This window comes from Motacilla alba, chromosome 4 (genome assembly GCF_015832195.1).
Source record: "Motacilla alba alba isolate MOTALB_02 chromosome 4, Motacilla_alba_V1.0_pri, whole genome shotgun sequence".
NCBI lineage: Eukaryota > Metazoa > Chordata > Aves > Passeriformes > Motacillidae > Motacilla > Motacilla alba.
In genome coordinates this window covers 7,838,429-7,859,641 of record NC_052019.1, presented here as the reverse complement: position 1 = coordinate 7,859,641, position 21,213 = coordinate 7,838,429, and the positions used below count along the sequence as shown (strand labels likewise).

The following is a 21,213-nucleotide window of genomic DNA, read 5'->3' as shown; positions in this document are numbered from 1 at the left end:
TGGGTTAATGACAAAGCAACAAAGAATTTTTATAAAATGTATACAGGGAATGCTGGATAGAAGAGGAAAGTAAGACTCAGCAGATGGACTGGGGGTCTCAAGCTTCTTCTGTGGAACGAAGCAGCACCTCTTGTTTCTGACAACTTGATTTTGGCATCTCTACCCTCAATCTCCCCAGTCAATCTCCAGCAGATGTTGTGAAGCAAAGTTTGGTTCTAGTGACTTCATTCGTACTGCCTGGGAATGATCTCGGGGTAGATGTAGCAGTGATTTAAAAGGAGAACACTACAAATGGTCTTAATCTCACTTTTGTTAACTGTTTTCCAAACTTTTGTTTATATACTTATAGCTTAAAAAATAAACAGGATCCAAACTGGAGATCTCCACAAAATATTTAAATGGGCACTCAAATGCTTTTAAGCACTTTGCCAACCGTGACCTTGGAGAACCAATTTTTACTCTCATTCCTTATATAGCTTTCAAGTACAGAGATAAATCTGAAAGCAGAGACAGTCTCATTTCCACGCTTAAAACAGCAGGAGCTCAAAGCAGGGAACCAAAGCTCACATCTCTCACAGAGTCCAGCATCTCCTTCCTGCCCTCCAGCTGCATGTGTCTGGTGTTTCCAACACCTTTTCAACCAAGACATGAAGGAGACTTCAAGTTGCCTCCTCTGAAGCCAGCTCTCCAGCTATAAAAAAATGGGAAGGGAAAACAGCCAGGACAGCTGAGCCCAGCTGACCCAAGGGATATTCCAGACCACATGACACCACGCTCAGCAATAAAGCTGGGGGAAGAAGGAGGATGGGGGATTGTTTGCGGTGGTGGCATTTGTCTTTCTCAGTCACTCTATGAGGAGCCCAGCTGTCCTGGGGATGGCTGAACACCTGCCTAGGAAAATGGAGAACTAATTCCTTGTTCTGCTTTGCTTCTGTGTACAGCCATTGCTTCTCTTATTACCCTGTCTTTATCACAACCCTTATGGGCGGGGTTTTCTCACTTTTACTCTTCCAGTTCTCTCCTCCATCCTCTGAGATGGGGTGAGCAAGCTGCAGTGTGGGGCTGAGTTCCCAGACAGGATTAAACCATGACACATAAATTACCAGGGAGTTAACCCATGTAGGGGTTACAGGAGCCCACTCTGACACTTGCCAGCAGAGCAGGAATTAACACATTTGCAGCTTTAGCAGGCTCTTCAAGAGAAAGAGGCAATCTGGGTTGTGGGCTCCCAAGGTGTGACTAAAACTCAACAAATTATTAGTTTAGCCAAAGCAGTAATGACTTGAGAACCACTAAGAGATGTACCTGATGGACATCAGCACTTGCAGCATCATCACTGCTGATAGCAAACACACTACAGGGAAAGAGACCATTTTTAAGCTGTTCAGAGGAGCAAAAAGGCAGCAACTGGCTGGAAACACCTTCCACAATGAGGAGCAGTTGGCCCAGCAACGCTGAAATGCTTTCGTATGTATTCACTTATAAGGATAAGATACTTCATCTCTGTAGCTGCTTGGCTCATCCCAGCAATAATTCACTTTCTGTGTGGTTCACAGCTCCAAGTACTTAAAGTGTGTCAGTATTTCCATCAGCTGTCTACTCCTCTAAGACATCAATACTTGTTTCTGGCTGGAAATGTTTTATTTTGGTTTCAATGCATGCAGCTCTCAAGTGTTTTATGATTCAGGCATGAAAAGATGAGGGAGAGGTGGAGGGTGGTGGGCTATTCCTGGGCTGCTTATGGCCCCCAAAATATCCAAGCCAACCTCGAGCCTTCCTGATGCCCTCCTGGGTGTCAGGGACTATTTCCACACGCTGCTGAGGACTGCTGCTGGGCAGCAAAGGCTCAGAGCGAGGGGTGAGGGAGCCCCATGGTCCCATGTCACCTCACAGGGCACTGGGCTGGCTCTGGCTCCAGAAAATTTCTTTCTCTTCAATTTTGATTTTTCCCCTGGAACAACTTCCCACAACCCTGTTTTTTCAAACACCGAAGTGTTCAGGAGTCCCCTGAGGAACTGCTCTGGTGGGGTACATGTACCCCCCCATCACCATCATCCTTTTCCTTCAGGGGGCATCCTGCAGCAGGGGAACATCGTCCACACAGCTCAGACTACACTGGGACTCCCCCCCTCAGAGCACTTGAGGCACACAGTCTTCAGTAGCACCAGCAAGAGATACCTCACCCCACCCTAAACCCCAGCAACCCCGAGAGGCTTTCCAGGATTGCTCCACAGCCCAGTGCTGGAATGGACTAAGGCTCAGTTCTAAGCAAACCATATTTTTCCCTTTTCAAGCTGGACAAGCTGTATTTGGCAGGTTAACAAGCACAGAGACAGCAGCGCTCCACGCATTTCTCTCGTCAGGTTAATTTGACATAGTTTCTTGTTCTATGTATTTTATTGCACCAAATCCACCGTGACGGGATACATTATAGGATCACGGAGTAACAGCCATGCCAGAGCTTTCTCCTGGTCAGTTTGTTATCCCATTCCCAGGGGGATCATGGTCCCAGACAGCAAGCTGGTGAATAATTGCTGGAGGTGTATGAAAACCTCCAGCATCAGAGGGATGAACACAGCCATGGTGGCAAAGAGCATGTACACTGTCTCCAGACTCAGACCAGCACTGTGTCCTGTATATTTAGCCCTGGTTTATTCTAAGTAAGTCTCCTATCTGTGTTAACAGAGTATTATTCACCCAGTGAATAATATTCAGGTGTTTTTCACAGTACCTGTGTGTCTGTTTTTGGGATGGAGTCACTTCCCTACCTGACCCTGGGAGTTCTGCACTGGGAAAAGCAAACTTCCCAGAAGGGAAATAAAACACTTTCCTTGCCAAATGTCATTCATTTAAGACCCATCTAAATCTAAAAAGTAGCCAGGAAAATTGACAAGTAGCCTCAATGTCACCTCCCCATAGGAACCATGCCATGCACAGAACCCATATCCCCATTCCCTCAGCCTCCTCCCAGAGAGGAAGAGAGATCCTGGGGGAATACTGAAAACCTACAAACCAGTCCTGGGCCCTGCAGCACTGGAACCTGCCTTCTCAGGGTCCCTGCAAACCCCCACTGCTCTGCAGGGAGCTGATGGGGTATTTTTATATAAATATATATATAAAAAATGTGTGTGTGTGTGTGTATGTATTTGGCAGTGCTTTATGCAGGGCATGGCTTCCCCTCCTTTTTGCACAGCTGTGATGGTGCCAGATGGCTATGGCCCTGTCACCCCAAAAGGCACCTCACCAGCCTGGCACACCAAATATATCAAATACCTGCATTATATTATATAAAGTATTTTGTGCAGATATTTTCTATTATATTTTATTTATTTAAAAAAAAAAAAAGTATCATACAAAACCTTCTGTTTTTTCTCTTCCCCACCTCCTCTCCCACTGGGAGCTCAAGATCCCTCTTGCACCACAGTTCCAGTGTCAGGCTGCAGCCATCCTGGGAAGAAGGGGCTTGCTCTGGCAATCACAGCAGCACAGGATGCTTTGCTGAAGCAGTATCACCTCCCAAAGTAGTGTTTTGCTAGGTTATCTCCCCTGCTCAGTGGGGCTCACACCCAGAACTATTGCAAAGATAAAATATCTGTGTCTGTAAAAGTCTAAACTGTGATATAAAAATATGTGTTTAGATAATCATATTAAAAAGGGTTTGCCTCCATTATTTCACAGAATCATAGAACCACAGAATGGTTTGTGTAGGAAGGGATCTTAACATTACCTCATTACAACATCCCTGCTATGGGCAAGGACACTTTCCCCTAGACCAGATCACTCAAAAGTAGCACTTCATCTTTCCTGTATTGCAAGTGTTTGCTTGGGAGGAGGCAGTTCTCCTGGAAAAGCTTAAAACAGCTGCTATAATAATAATAATAATAATAATAATAATAATAATAATAATAATGCAAAGTAGACTGTTTATACTGTATTTGCACTGCAGTGGCCTATGCAATTGTTACCAGACATTTCTTTCAAAGACATTAACAAGAAACTGCACTGTGTTAAAACCCCGTGGGGGTTTTCTTAGATCTGTTTTAGGAGAAAAGCAAACCTTTTTCCTAGAGAATTAGCAAAACAATAACCAGGTTTAGTTCTGTCATATGCAGCTTTCTTTATAAACAAGAGATTATGGAAAGGAATTAAAAAAATCTCTTCTGTTTAGCTTGGCTATCCCCGACTTTGGAAGAGCTTCCAAAATGGAAAAAGCAGATGTTGCAAATCTGCCTTATCTAGGGAGCAACTGTTGACTCTGTTGTGCAAATCCTAATTTACATCTGCATGAAAGGTTTCAGAGATTAAATGGCATTCAAGGAGGAATATTAGCTTTTCTCCCTCCCTCCAGCTCTCCTTTGAATGGATTTACTACTGGCAATTAGCTTTCTGTTCCATCGGCCAAGTAGAAAACAGGATTCATCAGGACTCTCCAGTATCCTGCTTTTAATGGACTGTTTTCGTAGGTCACCCAATTCAGGCACAGAGAGTTTAAAGAAATAAATTGTCACAAAGCTAAAACAGTTATAAAACCACGTTGGCCAGGAGGATTTCCCTCTGACACTTGGAAGTCCTGAGGAGGACAAAAAAAAACCAACCAGAGAACAAATCAAAGGGGTCTCCTGGCTACACCTAAAAAGATGGGAATGCAAACCCCTCCAAGAGGCACGAAGCTTTGGTTCCTGCTGAGAGCACAGAACTCATCCCAAGCCTTCAGCTGGGGATTGCTGGCTTAAAAGAACAAGCAGTAATGGGGAGTTTTACTTAAAATCTGGCCAGACTGTACAACCAACCCCTTGGTTCCCCACTGAAAACAGGGAAGCAAACACCCCTCATATCATCTAGTTAGCTCAGAGCTCTGCACTGAACTTTTTGAACTTAGCATGGAACTTTTTTAGAGAAATAAAAGAACTGATATGAAACGTCTCCACTTCATCAATGGTCCCCAAAGACAGGGAGCAGCAGATGGGAGGCAGCATGGGCATGCTGAAGTCCCCAGGCTGGAGAGCTCCTGCTCAAGGATGCCCACACAGATAGCTCCTGCTCCCCCAGGTGCCAAAATCTCTGTGCTTTTCTCGAGGAGGGCAGCAATGAGCTGCAGCAATTCTCAGCAGCCCATGCTCACAGGGGGGGTGACACCAGCCCCAGCCTGGCACGATGAGCACACCCCTGCAGCTGCTGGCCCACAGGTCACACAGACCACCTCACCAACCCACACCGCTCGCTGCTCCAGGCAGTGATGGAACTCACTGGGCTGATCCCTGGGGGAGCACAAGGGACTGCGTTGTCATCCTTTTGGTGTCTTGCCTCTTGCTGCTGAAGAGCAGTGGCCAACTTGGCCTCAGCTTTTGCTCAGCACAGCAGGGGCATCCCAGCTTGATGCTGACAGGCAGATCCCCACCACAAAGCAGCTGATATTTAACATTTCTGCTCTACATGCCTGAGGAAGTCCAAAAAACCCTCATCACTGCAGCAAGCAAGCAACTACCACGAGCCCTTTTAAAGCCAGTGGCAGCAGCTAGGTAAACTGAGGCACGGAATGAGGCTTCCCAGCATCCCAAGAGATTGGGCAGAGCTTGCCCCAGACTCCACTGGAGCAGGACTTGGTCCTGCCAAACTGTGGAGGCCCTGATCAAACCTGTGCTCCTCAGCATCAGTGCACCACAGCATCCCTCCTGCTCCAGGTTACCTGGAGGGGTTCTGTAGGTGACACACCCCAAGCAATCGGCAGAGTTTGCTGCAAGGACACAGCTTACACAAATGACTGCTCCACAAAGCATAGGGAAAGTAGAGCAGCTGTATCTCCGGAAATATTTTTAAACTTTCTTATAATGTTGCTGAATGATTCTTCTGGTTATTTTTTTCCTGGGCTCTTTCTCTATACCCTCATTTCCTTCCTAAAAATCCTTCAAATATTCATTACTGCTGGAGCTTTGACCTCCAGGGTGGGCTTTCAGCTACTTGGTCAGTTCTATCAAAATTTCACCACCTTCTAAGTGCTCTTGCAAATGAATTTCTAAGAAATACATGAGTTCCCCAGGTTCAAAAGTTTGGGTTTACCTCAGAGGAACTTTTTAAGGGATGCAAATGCTCCTGCTCCCTTTCCAATTCCCAAGTCAGTTTTGCCTTGAAAGCTACTTGTGATGCTTCCTGAAGTGGGCTTTAAGATCACATGGCATCAGAAAAAATTTGCCATAAAGCCCCAACCTTTCCCCTTCGGTTCACAGCTATGCAGCTCCCAAATCCCAGGTCCTCTGTATTTCCCTTGCACTTTTAATGTGCACTCCTCTAATCTTCATTTAATGCAGGCAGCTGGCTGCAAATACCCCCAAACAATGACTTTAATCCTAAGTATCCTGAAGCCCCCCTTTCCTTCCCGCACCAAAACTGAAGGAAAAAAATAAAAAGAACAGCCTCAAGACAGCAAGATGGAGAAACCCAAGCTATCCACTGGGCCAAAGGATCAGAAAGACACAATGAGCTAAATTTTGCCGGGTTTGCTAATTAAAAACGGAAGCTACCCCACTTTGGAGCCAAGGCAGGGAGGTGGGGGGAGCTCTCATGCTATTCAAAAAATCGGCTTCCAACTGGGACCATATTCACTCCACATTCATTGTCATTCCAACTACGAGTGTCCTAGTTTCAAAATGAAAACTACTCTCCGGTGTAGCTAGTGAAAACTAACACCAGTTTTGAGGCATTAAACAAAATTTATTGATTGCATTTTCCCACCCACTAAAACTTTAATAAGCATTAAACCTGAAACTCCTGGCCCCGTTTCCTCCCTCAACCCTCTCTCTCCATAAAAAGGGTCAGGCTCCTCTATATGGAGATTAGGACTTAATGTTTGGTATTTGTTTATAAGCCTATCAATTGCCTTTATTTCAGGGGGGAGAAAAGGACATCTTAAAAAAAAAAACCCTCTTGTACAGGGATTAAGAGAGGGCAAAGGTTTAGGGTAGTTTGGGTGGGTTTTTTTCCAACTGATTGTGGGTTTTAGATATATGAAGGATCATGTTCACGTGAATGAAAATAAGAAAATATTCCCCTTTTTGCAAGTTTCCCTTGAGTAACATAAAATGCTATTTTCAAAGATCCCTATTTTTCAATAATAAGATGCAGAACTTCAAGTCTTCTCTGCTGGCTGTTTTCAGCTGTATAAAAGGGAAAAATAATAATAATTTGGGGGCCGCTCTGTCTGCATACTTAGTAAAGAAAACAAAGGTCAAACATTTGAAATGCAAAGGTCGGTGATTAAGCCCAGAAATCCATATCTATGCATCAAAATGAATAGCCAGATTCTGAGAGTGCTTAAACGATTTAAATGCAGAGCCTGACCTGGCTCAGCATCTTTCAAAACCAAGCTTGTTATTTCAGAGTCTCAAGCGAGATTTAGGTGCCAGGTACCCCAGTTGGAGAAATTTAACAGTAATCTCCTTTCTGATCTTCTGAGGAAGTCTGATCCCCTTTAACGTCGCGAATGACAAACTAAGGTTCTGTTATTTAGAAAACACCTCTAACTAAAGCTGCAACAATTTGTCCTTGTGCTAAACTCAAGTCTTATCCTTCAGCATTATTAGAAAGAGTCGTGAGAGATGGCAAAGAAAAGTAACGTCAAAAATAAAGAAGGCTGCTAAAGGGATTAGACAGCTTTGAGTTCACTGCTCTGTTAAATCAACCCTACAATATTTTTTCAGCTTGTTTGACTTGCTGTTTCTGTATACATTTGTGTTTTCACCTTTCTGCATTCAAAACCCACACTTAGCGTTTGTTCCTCGCTTCTCACAGGAAACTTAGTCAGTTCTTTATTTGTATTAAGTCTACGGGGTTATAGAAAACAGACTTGGAAAACAATCCCTAAATTAGCAGGACTTACCAGCTCCCATGCATAGGCACATAGGCGCAGGGCATGGCATACCATCCTCTGAATGCAGAGGTTTATCATTTCCAGCAGCAGCACCAGGGCATCAGGTTCACCAGGAGGGACCTTTTAATGGTCTCCTGTAACCGGATCTGTTACAGAGGGGTTTGGACTCCACTTTGCAAATTAAGAGAGAGTTCAAAGAAGTCATGCGTGTCTTCATTCCCACTGCTTTCAGCAGTTTTAGGGCTTCCAAATAATCATCTGCAACCTGCACTACATTAGGATCCAGAACTTCCCGAAGCAGGGTAGATACCTCTATGCAGAGACATTTTAGCACTGCTGTAAGGAAATGCAGACTCTCTTCAGAGGGCTATTTCCACCTTCCTACAAGAGGACGTGGCTGGTCCTACCTGCATGAACCGGGGACCTTCCACAGCCACTTTGGGATATATTCCACATCCTTCTAACTCTCATTTCCCCAGTTTTCCTTTCCTTTCCCCACCAGAAACACTTGTAAATTCTTCTCTGTGCAAATGAGCCTCTAAGAATCAGATGGATGCTGCTGTGATGCCAAAGATGGCCAATGCAGCGGGCAAGGCAAGGGAGGAAGAAAACAGCCACTTCTCTCTGCCATGAGGAGAAAGAAGATAAAAGAGACAATAGAAGATAGAGATGATAAAAACTGAGCCCAGCAGCCACTAAAGGGCTGGGTTTGTCTGAAAGTCAGGCACCAAAGCTCCTGCCATGCTCCCTTGGGTGGGAGGAACCGCCACCTCCCTTGGGTGGGTTTTGAATGCAGAAAGGTGAAAACACTCCCTTGGGTGGGATGAACCGTGCACTACTCATGAAAACATCAAATTGGACAACCTCCTTTGATGCATAACCCATAAATGGAGCAAGAGCTGCACACAGCACTCTGCCCCCTCCACTCCCTTTCCATGGGTGGGTGGCTAATCCAGGGCCAGCTTTTCTTCCTGCCTGCCCTGAGACATCCTATGTCACCCCTCCAACTGCTGTCTCATGCCCAGAACAGCTGGGCTCAAACACTGGGTTAAGTTATTCCTGCAAAGACTGCACCTCTTGTCTGCACTTCATTTGCTATGCACTGTGAGGAGGGGACAGAGAGAGAAAAAACCTCTACTTCAAACATTTACATGTGTTTTGAAAGCACCTGAGGAGGTTTCAGGCCCTTTTTTGCCAGGACTAACACATTCCACCCACAAGACAATCTTGCTCAGAGCAGGCAGACGACTCCTCACAGAAAGGATTTGCAGTGCATGGGGCCACCAGACCCAGGCTCAGGCAGCAACCCACCACTGAGACCACAGGGGTGGGTACAAACCTGCCCCTTTTTGTCCCTGCACTGAGGGGGACAGGGCAAAGGAGAACCCCTGCTGTCTCCTCTGCTACCTCTATGCTTCCCTCCTCTTCATGAAGACTTCTGCGATGCAGAAGCCCACTGCCTCCTCAAAATCAAGATGCCAGCATGCCTGCATTTAAAAACAAGGCAGAAATCTCATTCCTTCACTAAATAATTCACAGGCTGGAGCCCCAGTACGACTCCATTACCACTTTCCAGGAGTTATTTTCCTTTTTGCCTGGGCAGATCACAAAGCATTTCTATAGTGGGAGTCTCTGTGTTTGGGTTTCCTTCGCCTCCTAGTTCAAATAATGGCAACACTAACTGAACCACTGGGCAAAAGAAAATTGAGTGTGACCCTTTTGTCAAAGCTCTGGTGGTTCCCATTTGCTCCTCCGGCTCTCCTGCCCTAACTGCAACAAGGGCAAGAGGAGGTGCTGTTGTCAAGATGCCCCTCTCTGAGATACCCCAGGCTAAAAGGAAGTATCTGTAACACAGTACTCTGTATTTAAACTCCAGGGTATTTACTGTATTTATATTCTATCCCAGGATGGCAGCTGGAGTGCAGGAGAGTGGCTTTACCCAGGATCTTCAAGGCTAATGCTAGTATCCCCCCATTAGCCACTTGCACCCTTCTTCCCAAGCTGGGTCAACCAGGAGCCTAGAAAGCCTGAAACATATTTTTTATGCTTGATTACAGATTTCAAGTGCCTGACACCAGGCCCCCACTCATTATACTTTGACACTGATGACTTTGGGCTGAGCTGGAACAAACACTCTGCGCTCACTCATCTCTCACTACATCCAGCAGTGTTTAACTCAAAAGAAGGTGGGTGATGGATTTGTAGCAACTTTGGGCAGGGATGCAGAGAGGACACCATCTGCTGTTCCTTACTTTCCTCCCACTCCTCACCCCAGCCCTTCCTTTCTGTAATTAATCAATTCACAAATCAGGAGGCAAAGTTTTCCTGCAGCCTCCTCTTGTGACCACCCCTGCGAGGCAAAGGCTGAGGACACGGCAGGGCAGCTGCAAAGCCCAAATGCTGCCTGTGGAGCTGGGAGCAGCATTCGGGGCACCCAGTGGGAGCACTGGGTTCCCAGCCCTGCAGCTCATCCCACCCAGGGGCCTCCCAGGCCCAACCCACCACATGCTGGAAGAAAGAGGCTTTCGGAATTTTCTTTGGAAAAAAAAAAAAATAACGCTTTCACAGAAAGCTGGGAATTCAAGCATAACACACTGACTGTAAAAATGAAAAGTATTTTTAATTTTTCTCCCCAACTGCATTCAGCTCTTTTCTTACACAGTGAATACTGGAGGTTGGAACAAGGTGATATTTAAGGTCCTGTCCAACACAAACCAATCCACGATCCTATGGTTCTAAATACCAGCTAATTTATGTATACCTCCATTTACCAGATCCCCTCAGTTCTGCATCAATCCCCAGCCTATTAACATAACTATTTAAACTGGACATGTTTTCTCAAAACATTCTTCTTTCATAAACTGCCAAGTGACAGTTGTTTACTGTCAACAAGCCCGGGTACTCCAAGACAGGGAGAAATATGCCCTTGCAAAAGGCAGACATATCGGCTACCAAAGGAAGATTAAAATCTGGTGTTTCTCTCCCTCCTCAGAAATGCTTTATTCGTACAGATACTCATGATAGTGATCAGGAGAGATGATACTATGCCTAATTCCAATCATTCTTTTAATTAAAGAAAGGCTCATTGAGGATTTATCTTCACTTGAACATGCTAATTGTCAGGGCACACTCAGAACTCCTTAACCTTTTCACTGCAATTGGTTTCTCCTCTTCACTTTTAGCTGTGAGACTCCTATCTCCCAAGGCACATCTTGGCTCAACTTACACAGAACCTGCTACTGCCTAGAAACAAAATGCTTTCCTGGGGGAATCTATAGAGAGAAGTTAAAAAAATTTTCAACAAAAATGAAATCACCAGTTCGTTCAGGCCCTACAGCCTCTGCACAAGCTGCTGAAGTATTTTGCTGGGAGGGAATTGCTTGTACTTGAGTCTCGCCCATGAAAGCGGGGTTATTAAAAAAAAACCCAACAAAACACACAATCCTGTGGGAAAAACTTCTTCTTGTGCTCTGTCTGCCCAGGAAATGCCAGGAAAGCTCCTCCACGGGCTCCAGTGTGGTGCAGGGTCCCAGGGCTCAGGTTCACCCACATTCCCCCCAGGGGATTATTAACACTTTCCTGGCACACTGTGCTGCTCGCAGCCCATGGCGCTGGGGCTGATGCTGGCAACACTGCTAGAACAGCAGCAAGGATGGGGCAGGCGGGGACAGCGGCCAGCACAGCAGCTCAGCCCCACGCAGGGCTCACACAGAGGCACGGGGAGCTGAGTGGTGGCTGTCACCGCTGCCTCTGGTGCTTGAGCTCGGGCTGTGATGCTGCTGTGGGCTCCCATTGAAGCTGGAGTTATAGAAAGAAGATGGGAAGTGAAGGTCTGTGTTACAGCTGGGAGGAATAGAGAGGAATGGGAGGTCACTGAAAGCCACTTCCAGCGACCCCCACCCCCAAACTGGGAGCCCTTTTACTCACCAGAGTTTCCTCTGCTTGTTAAAATGTTTGGGTCATTAGAAAACTTCCCAAACAATCCCTGCTTATGCTAAATAGCTGCTCCCACCACGATCTGTGAAGAGCTTCAGTATGCTCTCTTGGAAATCAATGGGGGCTTTTTTTGCCTAGGATTCAAAAGGCACAAGATCAGGACCTCATTATTATTTTTACAGGACTACGAGAAGTAGAGAATGGCAAAACCCCTAAAGAAAGCAATGACCCTCCAAACTGGGAGCCAAATTTGCTGTGAAGGATCTTTACAGGCTCTGTCAAGCATCAAAATAAAATTAAAAATCTAATTCTTGGGATCTTTTCAGTTTTCTGACAGGAAAAGCAGAAGGTTGAGAAAGGCTGGCCTCATCATTTGGATCCAGAGACATCTCCCGTAGCTCCTTTTTACTCCAAAGAAAAGCCTCCACAGAGGTGTATTTTACCTTCCCCGGGGGAGTGAGCAAGAGGGGATGAGCTGTCAGTTCAGGGTGATGCCAGTTACCCTGCAGCGCCCTGTGGAAAAGAAACAGCTCCAGGGCTTCACATGACCTCCTCTGCCACACACCACAATGAAACCCCCAGTAAATCCCCTCTGCAGAGGCACCACCAGCAACACAGGGGACTAGATGGCTCCTGGGACATGGTGCTGCTGCAAGGACCATGCCTGAATCCCATTCTCACTGAGCCAGGTGCCACCTGCCTCTTGTGAGAGGAGCATCAGAGATGCTCTCATCCGCAGCACCCTCCTTGGAGCCCCCTGACAGTGAAGTCCTCCCCTTCCTGCCTCTTACTTGACACCACTACTCCCTCTTGGCATCAGTGAGAACCCACCCACACACCACACCACCACCACAAGGTTTGGCCCCTAAGCAATACCCAGCTATTTTTCTGTCTCCCCTACACCCAATTCGAGCCAGGTCAACTCCAAAATGCTTAAAATCCATTACTTATGGACACTAGTCCAATCCTTATAAGCCAGCATTGGTCTCCAAAGCTTGACTGATTTAACTACATCGGCCGAAATAATTTAGTGAGATTCCTTGTGAACAGCACAAGGTAGCTCAGTGAAATCAAGGCACAACTATAAAACACTTCACTTTCCAGAGCAAAAAGTTTTTCATGAAGATAAACTCACGAACACTTTCATCAGTTGTGAAAAAGCAACAGTTGGGCAGCCACCTCTGGAGGCTTCTGGCATGCCACGGTGCACTATCATTGCCTGTTACTGCCTTTCCCTAAAAGCCTGACACTCAAGGAACTTAACTGATAGCTTGGCTCCTTGGGTGAAAAGGAAATGAGGGCAAAAAATCCAAGGCAGCATGCTGCCATGTGTCAGTGACATTTGCAGGTGGTTCAGTAGGTCAGAGTACACCCCTGGCTGTACTGCTGCAAACAGCAGCGCCGGGGTCCTGGCCCCGGGATGCTCCCAGGGAAGAGCCTTTGGCACACACAGCAGCCTGTGGAGCAGAGCCTGCTCCCAGAGAGCCATCCTGGGCTGCATCCCTTCCTCAGCCGAAAACTTGGAACCCTTCTCACTAGAGTTATTAATTCTTTTAGCCCCTCACAACCTGCAGAAATGGCACAGCCCCAAAATCTCACAGATGCTGAACATGTAAGCACACGGCAATTGTTTTGCATACAGTTCTGCATGATAAAGAGATCTACTTCCAAGTTTCAATATAACCTCTTTATTTAACCAACTCGTTATCTTGCCTCGCTCTCTGGATTTGAGAAAGCAAGAAGAGCACACTAGACCTACTCTCCACCTCTGCAATAAATACCACCCCTTTTTTAAATTAATACATCTGAAACTGAAGCAGTTACTGGAGAAATGTTTTCTTACTTGACTGTGCTGCTATTCTTCAAAAATAGCTTTGCTACACTGAGTAATCTGAGTGTCACTGCACAAAAAAAATAAAATTGGTTTATCTACCTCCTGGCTAGTTCCTATCCACCTGAATGCAAAAGCCCTGATAGCCTATCAGAATAATAGGGCAGGTTTACATCTGATTACCTTTCACATTTTAACTACTAAGTTTGCTGAAGGTTTTACTCAGCCCGTATCTCACAGTTCTTGTTTGCTTTTGATACTGCAGAAACTTCCTGGTCATTCGAGCTAAGGAGCAGATACTTTGGGGGTAAGCACACCAGGAATACAGCATTCACTGCAGGAATAAAAGTCCTTCTTCACACATATAGAGCTTTAAATCACATCTATGGCACTTGGCAACCTGAGCTCTGAGCGTACGATAAAGGAGACACTGGGGGAGTCAGCTCTACCTCAGAGAAAAAGGTTTTTTTTAACAAGACCAGCAGATAAATGGCCAAAAGAAGGGAAACCAGAGGGGAAACCACTAAACTGATAAGCTATGTAGGAAGCCAAGGAAAAAAATTCAGGGTGTAACAAGGTATTTTAAGGTGCTTTTGGCTTTATATGCATCTTCAGACATGGTTTTAGCCCAGCGTTTGCAGAGAGGTGCTTTCAGATTTACTCCTCCTACAGTCTGGGCTGCCTGCTGCCTCATACCACGAGTGGCTGTGCTGAACCAGAGCCCCACTTGCTGAAAAAACACCCAGCGTAAGGCAAGCTTTTAGCAGGCACCATCCTCTCTGGCATACAGTCTGGTACATGTACAATCAAGTTTATCACTAATCGCTGTTAAAAGAGATGAAATGGCAAACACTGAAACAGCTACATCAAACCACTCTATTCAATGGCTTGGAGTCAGCAGGCATCCAGTTTCAAGGCTGGAGTGTTTTTTAAGGGTCAGAAAAAGAGGAAGAAAGAGATATACAAAGTCAGACGAACTCCCAGGACACCTGAAAAGTTACAAGCACGTAGCCCATGAGGGACAACATAGAAATCTATTCAAACAAGGAAACATAAGAAAAATAGCCACATTCATTGTTTATCTGTGTATCAGGTTCAGCCGAGCTGGAAAAAACTGCAGAGGGAATTTCAAGCCTATCTTCAGAATAAATATCTGAATTCGTTATAAGCCTGATGGGTCTACCTTATATATAGTAAAAATTGCCAAAAGCTAAACCATGATGGCAACACAGCCACTTGTCCATGAAACCTAATGGCTCATGCTCAGGCTTCTGCACACTTCAGTGACCAGCCAGAAAAAGCCACCAGCAGGCCATACCCTAACCTTAGCTAAAATTAAGGTGCAGCAAATGTCTTCAGCCACAGCTCTGCATGCTGAGAGATCAGAAACACCTTGATCCAAGGCTTTTATACACTGAAAATTGTGTTAATTGCTCAGAAACCAGGCTGATTCCCTATTCTTTAGGATCCCTAAGTGAATAAGAGATGTACGTATTAAGTATTCAGAAAGGACAGCTTTCTAAGCATTCAGGTGGATAGCAAAGTTCACTGTTATTTCAAAAGGAAAAATTTTGTTTCTCAGCCTTATAAGGTGGCGGGGGGAGAACCCTCCTCCAGCTTTATGAAAAATTTCAGCTTTGTGCAACCAACAGACTGGTCCCACTGTATGGAAATGGTCTGGATACAGTGGGAATGCCGCAATCAAGAATTCTTTGGTGTTCACCTAATTTCAAAACCCATGTTCAGTCAGGCTTCAGGACAGACTGACCTTCCCAAACAGCACTGAGGATTTTTTTTGAAGGGAGTTGTAAAAGTTAACATGCCAGTCAGAGCAGCTTACTTTAATTGCATAATTTAATTAGCAGATCAACACTTTGCTACACAATTTCCAGATCTACTTTCATCACGTTTCCTGCTCAGCAGTTGCTAATAAAGTCTTTATTAAAAGAAAAAAATCCTCAGATTTAATTGGAGTGACCCTTGTCAGTATGTGTAGAAGACATCCTGTTATATAGCTACTGTTGAATATATTGAGTCCATCTCTGAACTGGAACAGAGTTCAGTTTCTCGTTCACTATTTACAAGGTAAGAAATAGATTTTTTTTTTAAAGAAGCAATATTTCATCACCTTTTTTTTTGTCCTCTTATTTTACTGCATACAGCAAAACAGGCTAGTCTCAATATTAAAGACTTAACTAGCTTTTTAGCTGCTACTGTTCATGAGAACAAATAAATCAACTTTTAATCTCAAAACTACCATTCACAGCTGCCCACTGAATCTAAAACATTTCTGATGAGGGCACAAAGTAAGCAGGACTATCAATATATGAGAGACTCTTTGCAGAAGGTTGAATGCATAAACCCCAAGGCCAGCTCCAGGAACAGCCAGTGCCATTTGGCACTTGCTTCAATACCCCTATAATTTCAGGATGAACTTTGAAACACTCAGATACACAAAGCAAAGTGACACAGATCGGCGTACCCTACACCTTGGAGCCCTTGCTGAGCTCATGCTACAAGAGCCCAGTTGCCATCAGCTGCATGAAGCCGGGACATCACCACTTCTTTCCACACTAAAAAGTCACAGGAATTGCTACATGCCCTCCCATTAAACTTCAACAAAATCCCCAAATGGTCCTTGTTCTGCCCTTCTGGAAAAAAAAAACACCTGCCTTGTGCAGTATAAACTCTGGGTGACAATCCCACTCCTTGCACAAGGAAACTTCGGTTCCTGCTCCTGACAGACTGGGAGAGCTTTCCCCTCCCCTTCCCGCACAAACCTGATCAAACATTAGCAGCTCTCTATACAACTCTTTCAATGCACTCAGCCTCAGCAGCTAACTAGTGCAACACAAATCCTAAAGAGCCCAGAAATTGCCTTTTTCCACATATACCGTGTGCAGAAACACACACAAGCCAGTTACAGGAGACGGGATGGTTATCAGAATGTCTTAAAAGTTAAACGCTGCTGTTTCAGTTGGGCTGCTCTCTAAGAAAACAGCCAGCATTACTTGACATTCACAAATCGTACGAAGTAATATCTTTATCTGAATACTAATGCAAATTGGACGGGCTTTTTTATATTGATGTCTATTCTGTGGCTGCTGAATAGAGTGACCGCATGCTCAAGGCTGCAAAGGAGTTCACTGACCTCCCTAATCATCTCTGTCATAGCCCCTGAATGACATACACATTCAATCCTGCCTCGCCTCTCTTACTTTCATTCATAAAAAAAAAAAAAAAAAAGGAGGGAGGGGGGGAAATTTGACATTGTTCTTCCTACAGCAGCCTCGAGAACGGGAGAGAAGAGAAACTCAGCCCAGATGAGGCCCCTGGTGTTTTTAGTTTAGCTTCTATTCAGCAACAGCCCCGCCATCTGCCTCCTTCCTGCCAACAGCCGAACACCTCCCTGCGGAGATGTTAAAACCTGCACCCCCTCCACCTCCGCTAATAGCCAGTATTCATATTAGCAAACATACACATACCTCGAGAATGCCTCCCTTCAATGTGTGTTTTATGTAGCTGAGTATAGGCACAAAGCAGTAGCTGTTATAGCCTTCACAGCCCCGTGTGGAGAATTAGATCACTGGGGAAAAATCCTTCCAAGCCCCTTTATGGAAAATAAGGCCTTAGACTGTAAATGCAAAGCCCAGCGAACAACAACCTTCAGTAATGAGCCAATACCCCATGGCCCATTTGACTAGGAGAAAGAATTTGCTTTTTACCATTCAATTCAAAAAGACTGAAAAAGTAAAATGTGTTTTTACTTGGCTCTGAAGGTTTATGTTCTTTACAGTTTCTTTTGCACAACCTTTTCCCCTCCAGGTTGGACAGGCAGCGGGTGCCCTCTCGGTGGCAGAGCCGCTGGCTTTGGCAGAGCTGGGGAAGCAGCACTGGCTTCTCGCTTCCCCACGCACGTGGAAGATGTGGGATGGCCACTGGCCCTGAAAAGCTCTCTCTCCCCTCATAGTCCCTGTCCACAGGAGTTTTCAACAGCTCACAGCGATGGGGCAGCTCTTGAAGACATTGCTAGGGGTCGGGGTTGACGGGAACCCTCCTGGTTCAGGGAGGAATCCCATTCCAGGGAGCAGAGCGGGAGCTGACAGTGCCACCTTTGCTCCGGAAAAAGCTGACCGAGAGGTGAGAGAGCCTGTCCCGAGGACTTCCAGGGGAGGCCCTGGAAATCCCAACCCAACTTCACAGACATCACTGGAAGGATGTTTCCCTCCGTGTGATGTTTCCTTCCGAGTATGCCACTTGCTACGATTCCAACAGCGTCCCAAAGCTTTAACTTGCAAAAGTATTTTAGAGCACGGGAGGGGTTTGGCACACTTCAACACATCATCGACCCCAGCTATGGGCTGAAGGCGAGGGTGGAAACCCAGGGACCACTGAGGCGGCCCCCGGCTGCTCCTCACCCCTATGGGATCGACTGTGCCTGAAGTGACAGCACCAACGCGCACTTCAGGCTAAGCCAGGGAGAGCTGGGGACACTCCGCTCCTGTCACTCGCAGCCCTGTGGCCAGCACGGGCTGCTCGCCGCCTTCCGCACACCGACCTCATCGGCTCTGACCAAGTCCCCGCGATGCTGCCCCATAAATCAATTCTTTTGGCTGTGAAAAATGAGCCAAACGAGTTACACTAAGAATCTGGTGTTTTATTAGGACTTTCTTGAAAACAAACCCAACCCCCTGTGTGATTTATAGCTTAAACCAAAAGGGGTATGAAAGTAATGCCCCCCACCCCCCAGCCTCCACCAAGTCCATTTATTCCCCTGTCACTTTTTTGGCAAACAGGCTTCAAACCCTTTCCTGAACAATGGAAACTTTCTGCCGGGTACATGCAAACCGGAGGACAGGGGGCTGCGAGGGGGCTCCCTTCCATTAAAGAGCTTTGAAAAATAAACAGGGACTCAGGTAGCAGCTGAGGCGGATCAGAGAGACACGATGTTTCAAACCCGCCGTATATTACTTGGAAAGAAGAAGGAAAAAAGCAAAACCCAGCTTTTGCCCGACGTGTTAACTTTTTTCACTTGCAACTGCAGCGCTGCCACTCCAGGGGAGATCGTCACCGGCTCCCCCGAAACGCAGTTCCCTTCTCAGCACAGCGGCTCATTCAGCTGCAACCCAGCTTATGCCTACCGGAGCTGTGGCAACACCCCTTCTGCTCCCAAAATGAGGATATAAATGACCTTTCCTTACTTTTCCCACCCGAACACACGCAGTCGGAGCATTTCCGATGAGTGCCGAAGATGCGCCGCTACACACGCACGCAAAGCATCTTCCCAGCTGCTGCCCACGGGGTGCCCCACGCACTGCCTTGCTGGGAGAGGGCTCCTGCCAGACAAGGATCCTCTTAAAAGCACTTCGTCCCTCCTGGGCGCCTCTCAGACTACCCCGAGCCACGGCGAGGTGGAACCGCCCCGGCCCCGCGTTCGTAACTCCCGCTCCATCCATCCGCCCCACTCCGCTCGCTCAGGGACGGGCACTCGTAGCGCCGAAGCCGGCCGGGCCGGAGCCGTCCCCGCAGAGCACGTGTGTGTGCGCGGCCGCGCAGCCCTTACCTGCCGGCTGCCCGCCGCTCCTCGCCGCCGCCGCCTTGCCGCCGCCTTGCCGCCTTGCCGCCGGCATCCCGCCGACGGCCGCCGCCAGGCACAGGCACCAGACGGAGCCCCAGGCCGCCCGCATGCCTCCGGAGCGGCGCCGGGGCAGCGCGGCCGCCGCCGCACCGCCCGCCTCAGACATCCCCCGGCCGCCGCATGCTGCCGCCGCTCACCGCTCCGCTCCGCCGCCGCGCTGCCGGGAGAGGGAGAGAGGCGCTCAGCGCGGGGAGGAGGACGAGAAAACCCCCCGCCCCTAGTGCCCACACGGAGGAGGAACAGGAAAAATAATAGTAAGAAGGCGGAAAAAAAAGTGGTGGGAGCAGTAAAAAAGTGCAGGGGGCCGGGCGAAGCCGTGCGCCGAGCGGCGGCGGCGCGCCTACCTGCGCAAGCCCCGCGGCCGGCCGCGCACCGCGCATCGAGCGAGGGAGCGAGCCCCGCAGGAGCCGCCGCTGCCGCCCGCCCGCCGCCGCGGCGCTCCTGCGTCTGCTCGGCGCGCAGCGGGCGCGGAGCGGGGCGGCCGCGATGTCCCCGCCCGCCGGGCCGGACCGCCCGCCCCGCCCCGCCCCGCCCCGCCGCCGCCGCCGCCGCGGGGGGCCGCGCCCGCCCCGCGCCGCTCCGCGCCCGGCCCCGGGGCTGCGCGGGGGGGCGGCCGGTGCCGCGCGGGGCTGCGCCCGCCAAGCCCTCGGGGTGGAGCGGCACCCGCTTCCCACAGACGTGAGATTAAAGTTGGCGCGGTGGCCCCATGGTGGATGCAGCGGCGGTCACCCGCGCGTCCCTGCTCGCGGCCCTGGAACAGCGCGGTTTCTGCAGAGAGGCGGCGGGAAAGGGGGATCCGTGGGTTGGGGACAGCTCTGTGCGTGCAGCAGTTCGGTCAGCCTGGGGCTTGCCCATGTACCCATTCCCCCTGCATGGCTGCCACTCTGTACCCCGAAGTGAAGCCACCCGCTTCGAGCGCCCTGGCTTCACTCCCCCGCACCCATAATCGCTGTGGTACGTGTATGGCAATAATGACAGATTCCACGCCGCGCTGCGTGTTCTCCTCTGCCAGCTGGAGTAGCTGTTTTAATAAAGTCTGACTAAATGGATCTAGTCACATTTACGGTTACGATTGCAATGATCTAGTCACTACCAGAGTTATGGTTCGGGGTATTGTGGCCATCTCAGAGACCCCCGACACGGCCGAGTTGCTGAAGTGACATGCATCAGTTACTGCTGACAGCGAGCTGAGCTGCCTCATACAGAGAAGTCACAGCTCTGCTTTAATCCCACTTGACACAGCCGCTCATTCGCTGAAAATAGACGCAGATATTATCAGAGCTGAAAATGCCCTGCAGAAGGGGCCCAAAAATCCCAACCTGCATGAGAGTCACGGGGAGTTTTTCTGGGTCGGAGGAAAGGCGGGCAGTGCGGAGGTTTGGCTCGCAGCGAGGGCAAACTGCGGGGATCGCTCCTGGCCGCCGTGGAGGGCTCGGCGTTCGCAGTTGTCGCTGCAGCCGGGATCTCTCTTGACACCTTTATCAGGCACAGAGACTCTGACATCTCAATACTGTGGCATTGTGTGGGGAAGCATTGAAACGGGGCTGCGGCGAGGAAATCCTACATGTCAGCGGAGACCCTCGCCGGTGACACCGTCGGTTTTAAATGGAAACAATGGGGAGAAAAGCAGACATATAAATAAAATGTGCTTATTTCACTGTCACAGAGAAGGTTTGGCAGCACATCAAGCTGTACGATGTTTGCTCTCATAACTGCTGTGCTGGAGGTGCCAGAAAATCACTAAAATTAAAACAACAGCATCATAATTATAACACGGCACAAGGAGTTGTTGGCGTCATTACTTTGAAGACAGAATTGCAAAAGCAGAGCCAAATTCTGCTCTCAAGTAAAGCCATCAGGGTAAGATTGTTGTAACGTTATTCTTCCTGTTGCTACTAAGTGTTAGTATTTTTACTATTACTACCCCGATTTTCCAAGAGGAGA

General features: G+C 47.9%; 1 protein-coding gene across 7 annotated transcripts in view; it reads right to left on the bottom strand.

Moving 5' to 3' along the window:
• Positions 1–19,756, bottom strand: part of FGFR3 (fibroblast growth factor receptor 3) — a 55,634-nt gene extending 35,878 nt beyond the window's left edge. For 6 of the 7 annotated variants that reach the window (XM_038135183.1, XM_038135185.1, XM_038135187.1 and 3 more), the window contains exons 1-2: positions 19,614–19,756; positions 19,195–19,426 (exon numbers count right to left, since the gene is read on the bottom strand). In XM_038135183.1, the coding sequence (XP_037991111.1) occupies positions 19,195–19,375 (181 nt within the window). In that variant the 5' untranslated portion in view covers positions 19,376–19,426; positions 19,614–19,756. Of the gene's footprint in view, positions 1–19,194 lie in introns of all 7 variants that reach the window. The other variant, XM_038135184.1, reaches the window with a different exon arrangement.
• Positions 19,757–21,213: the final 1,457 nt, after the last annotated feature.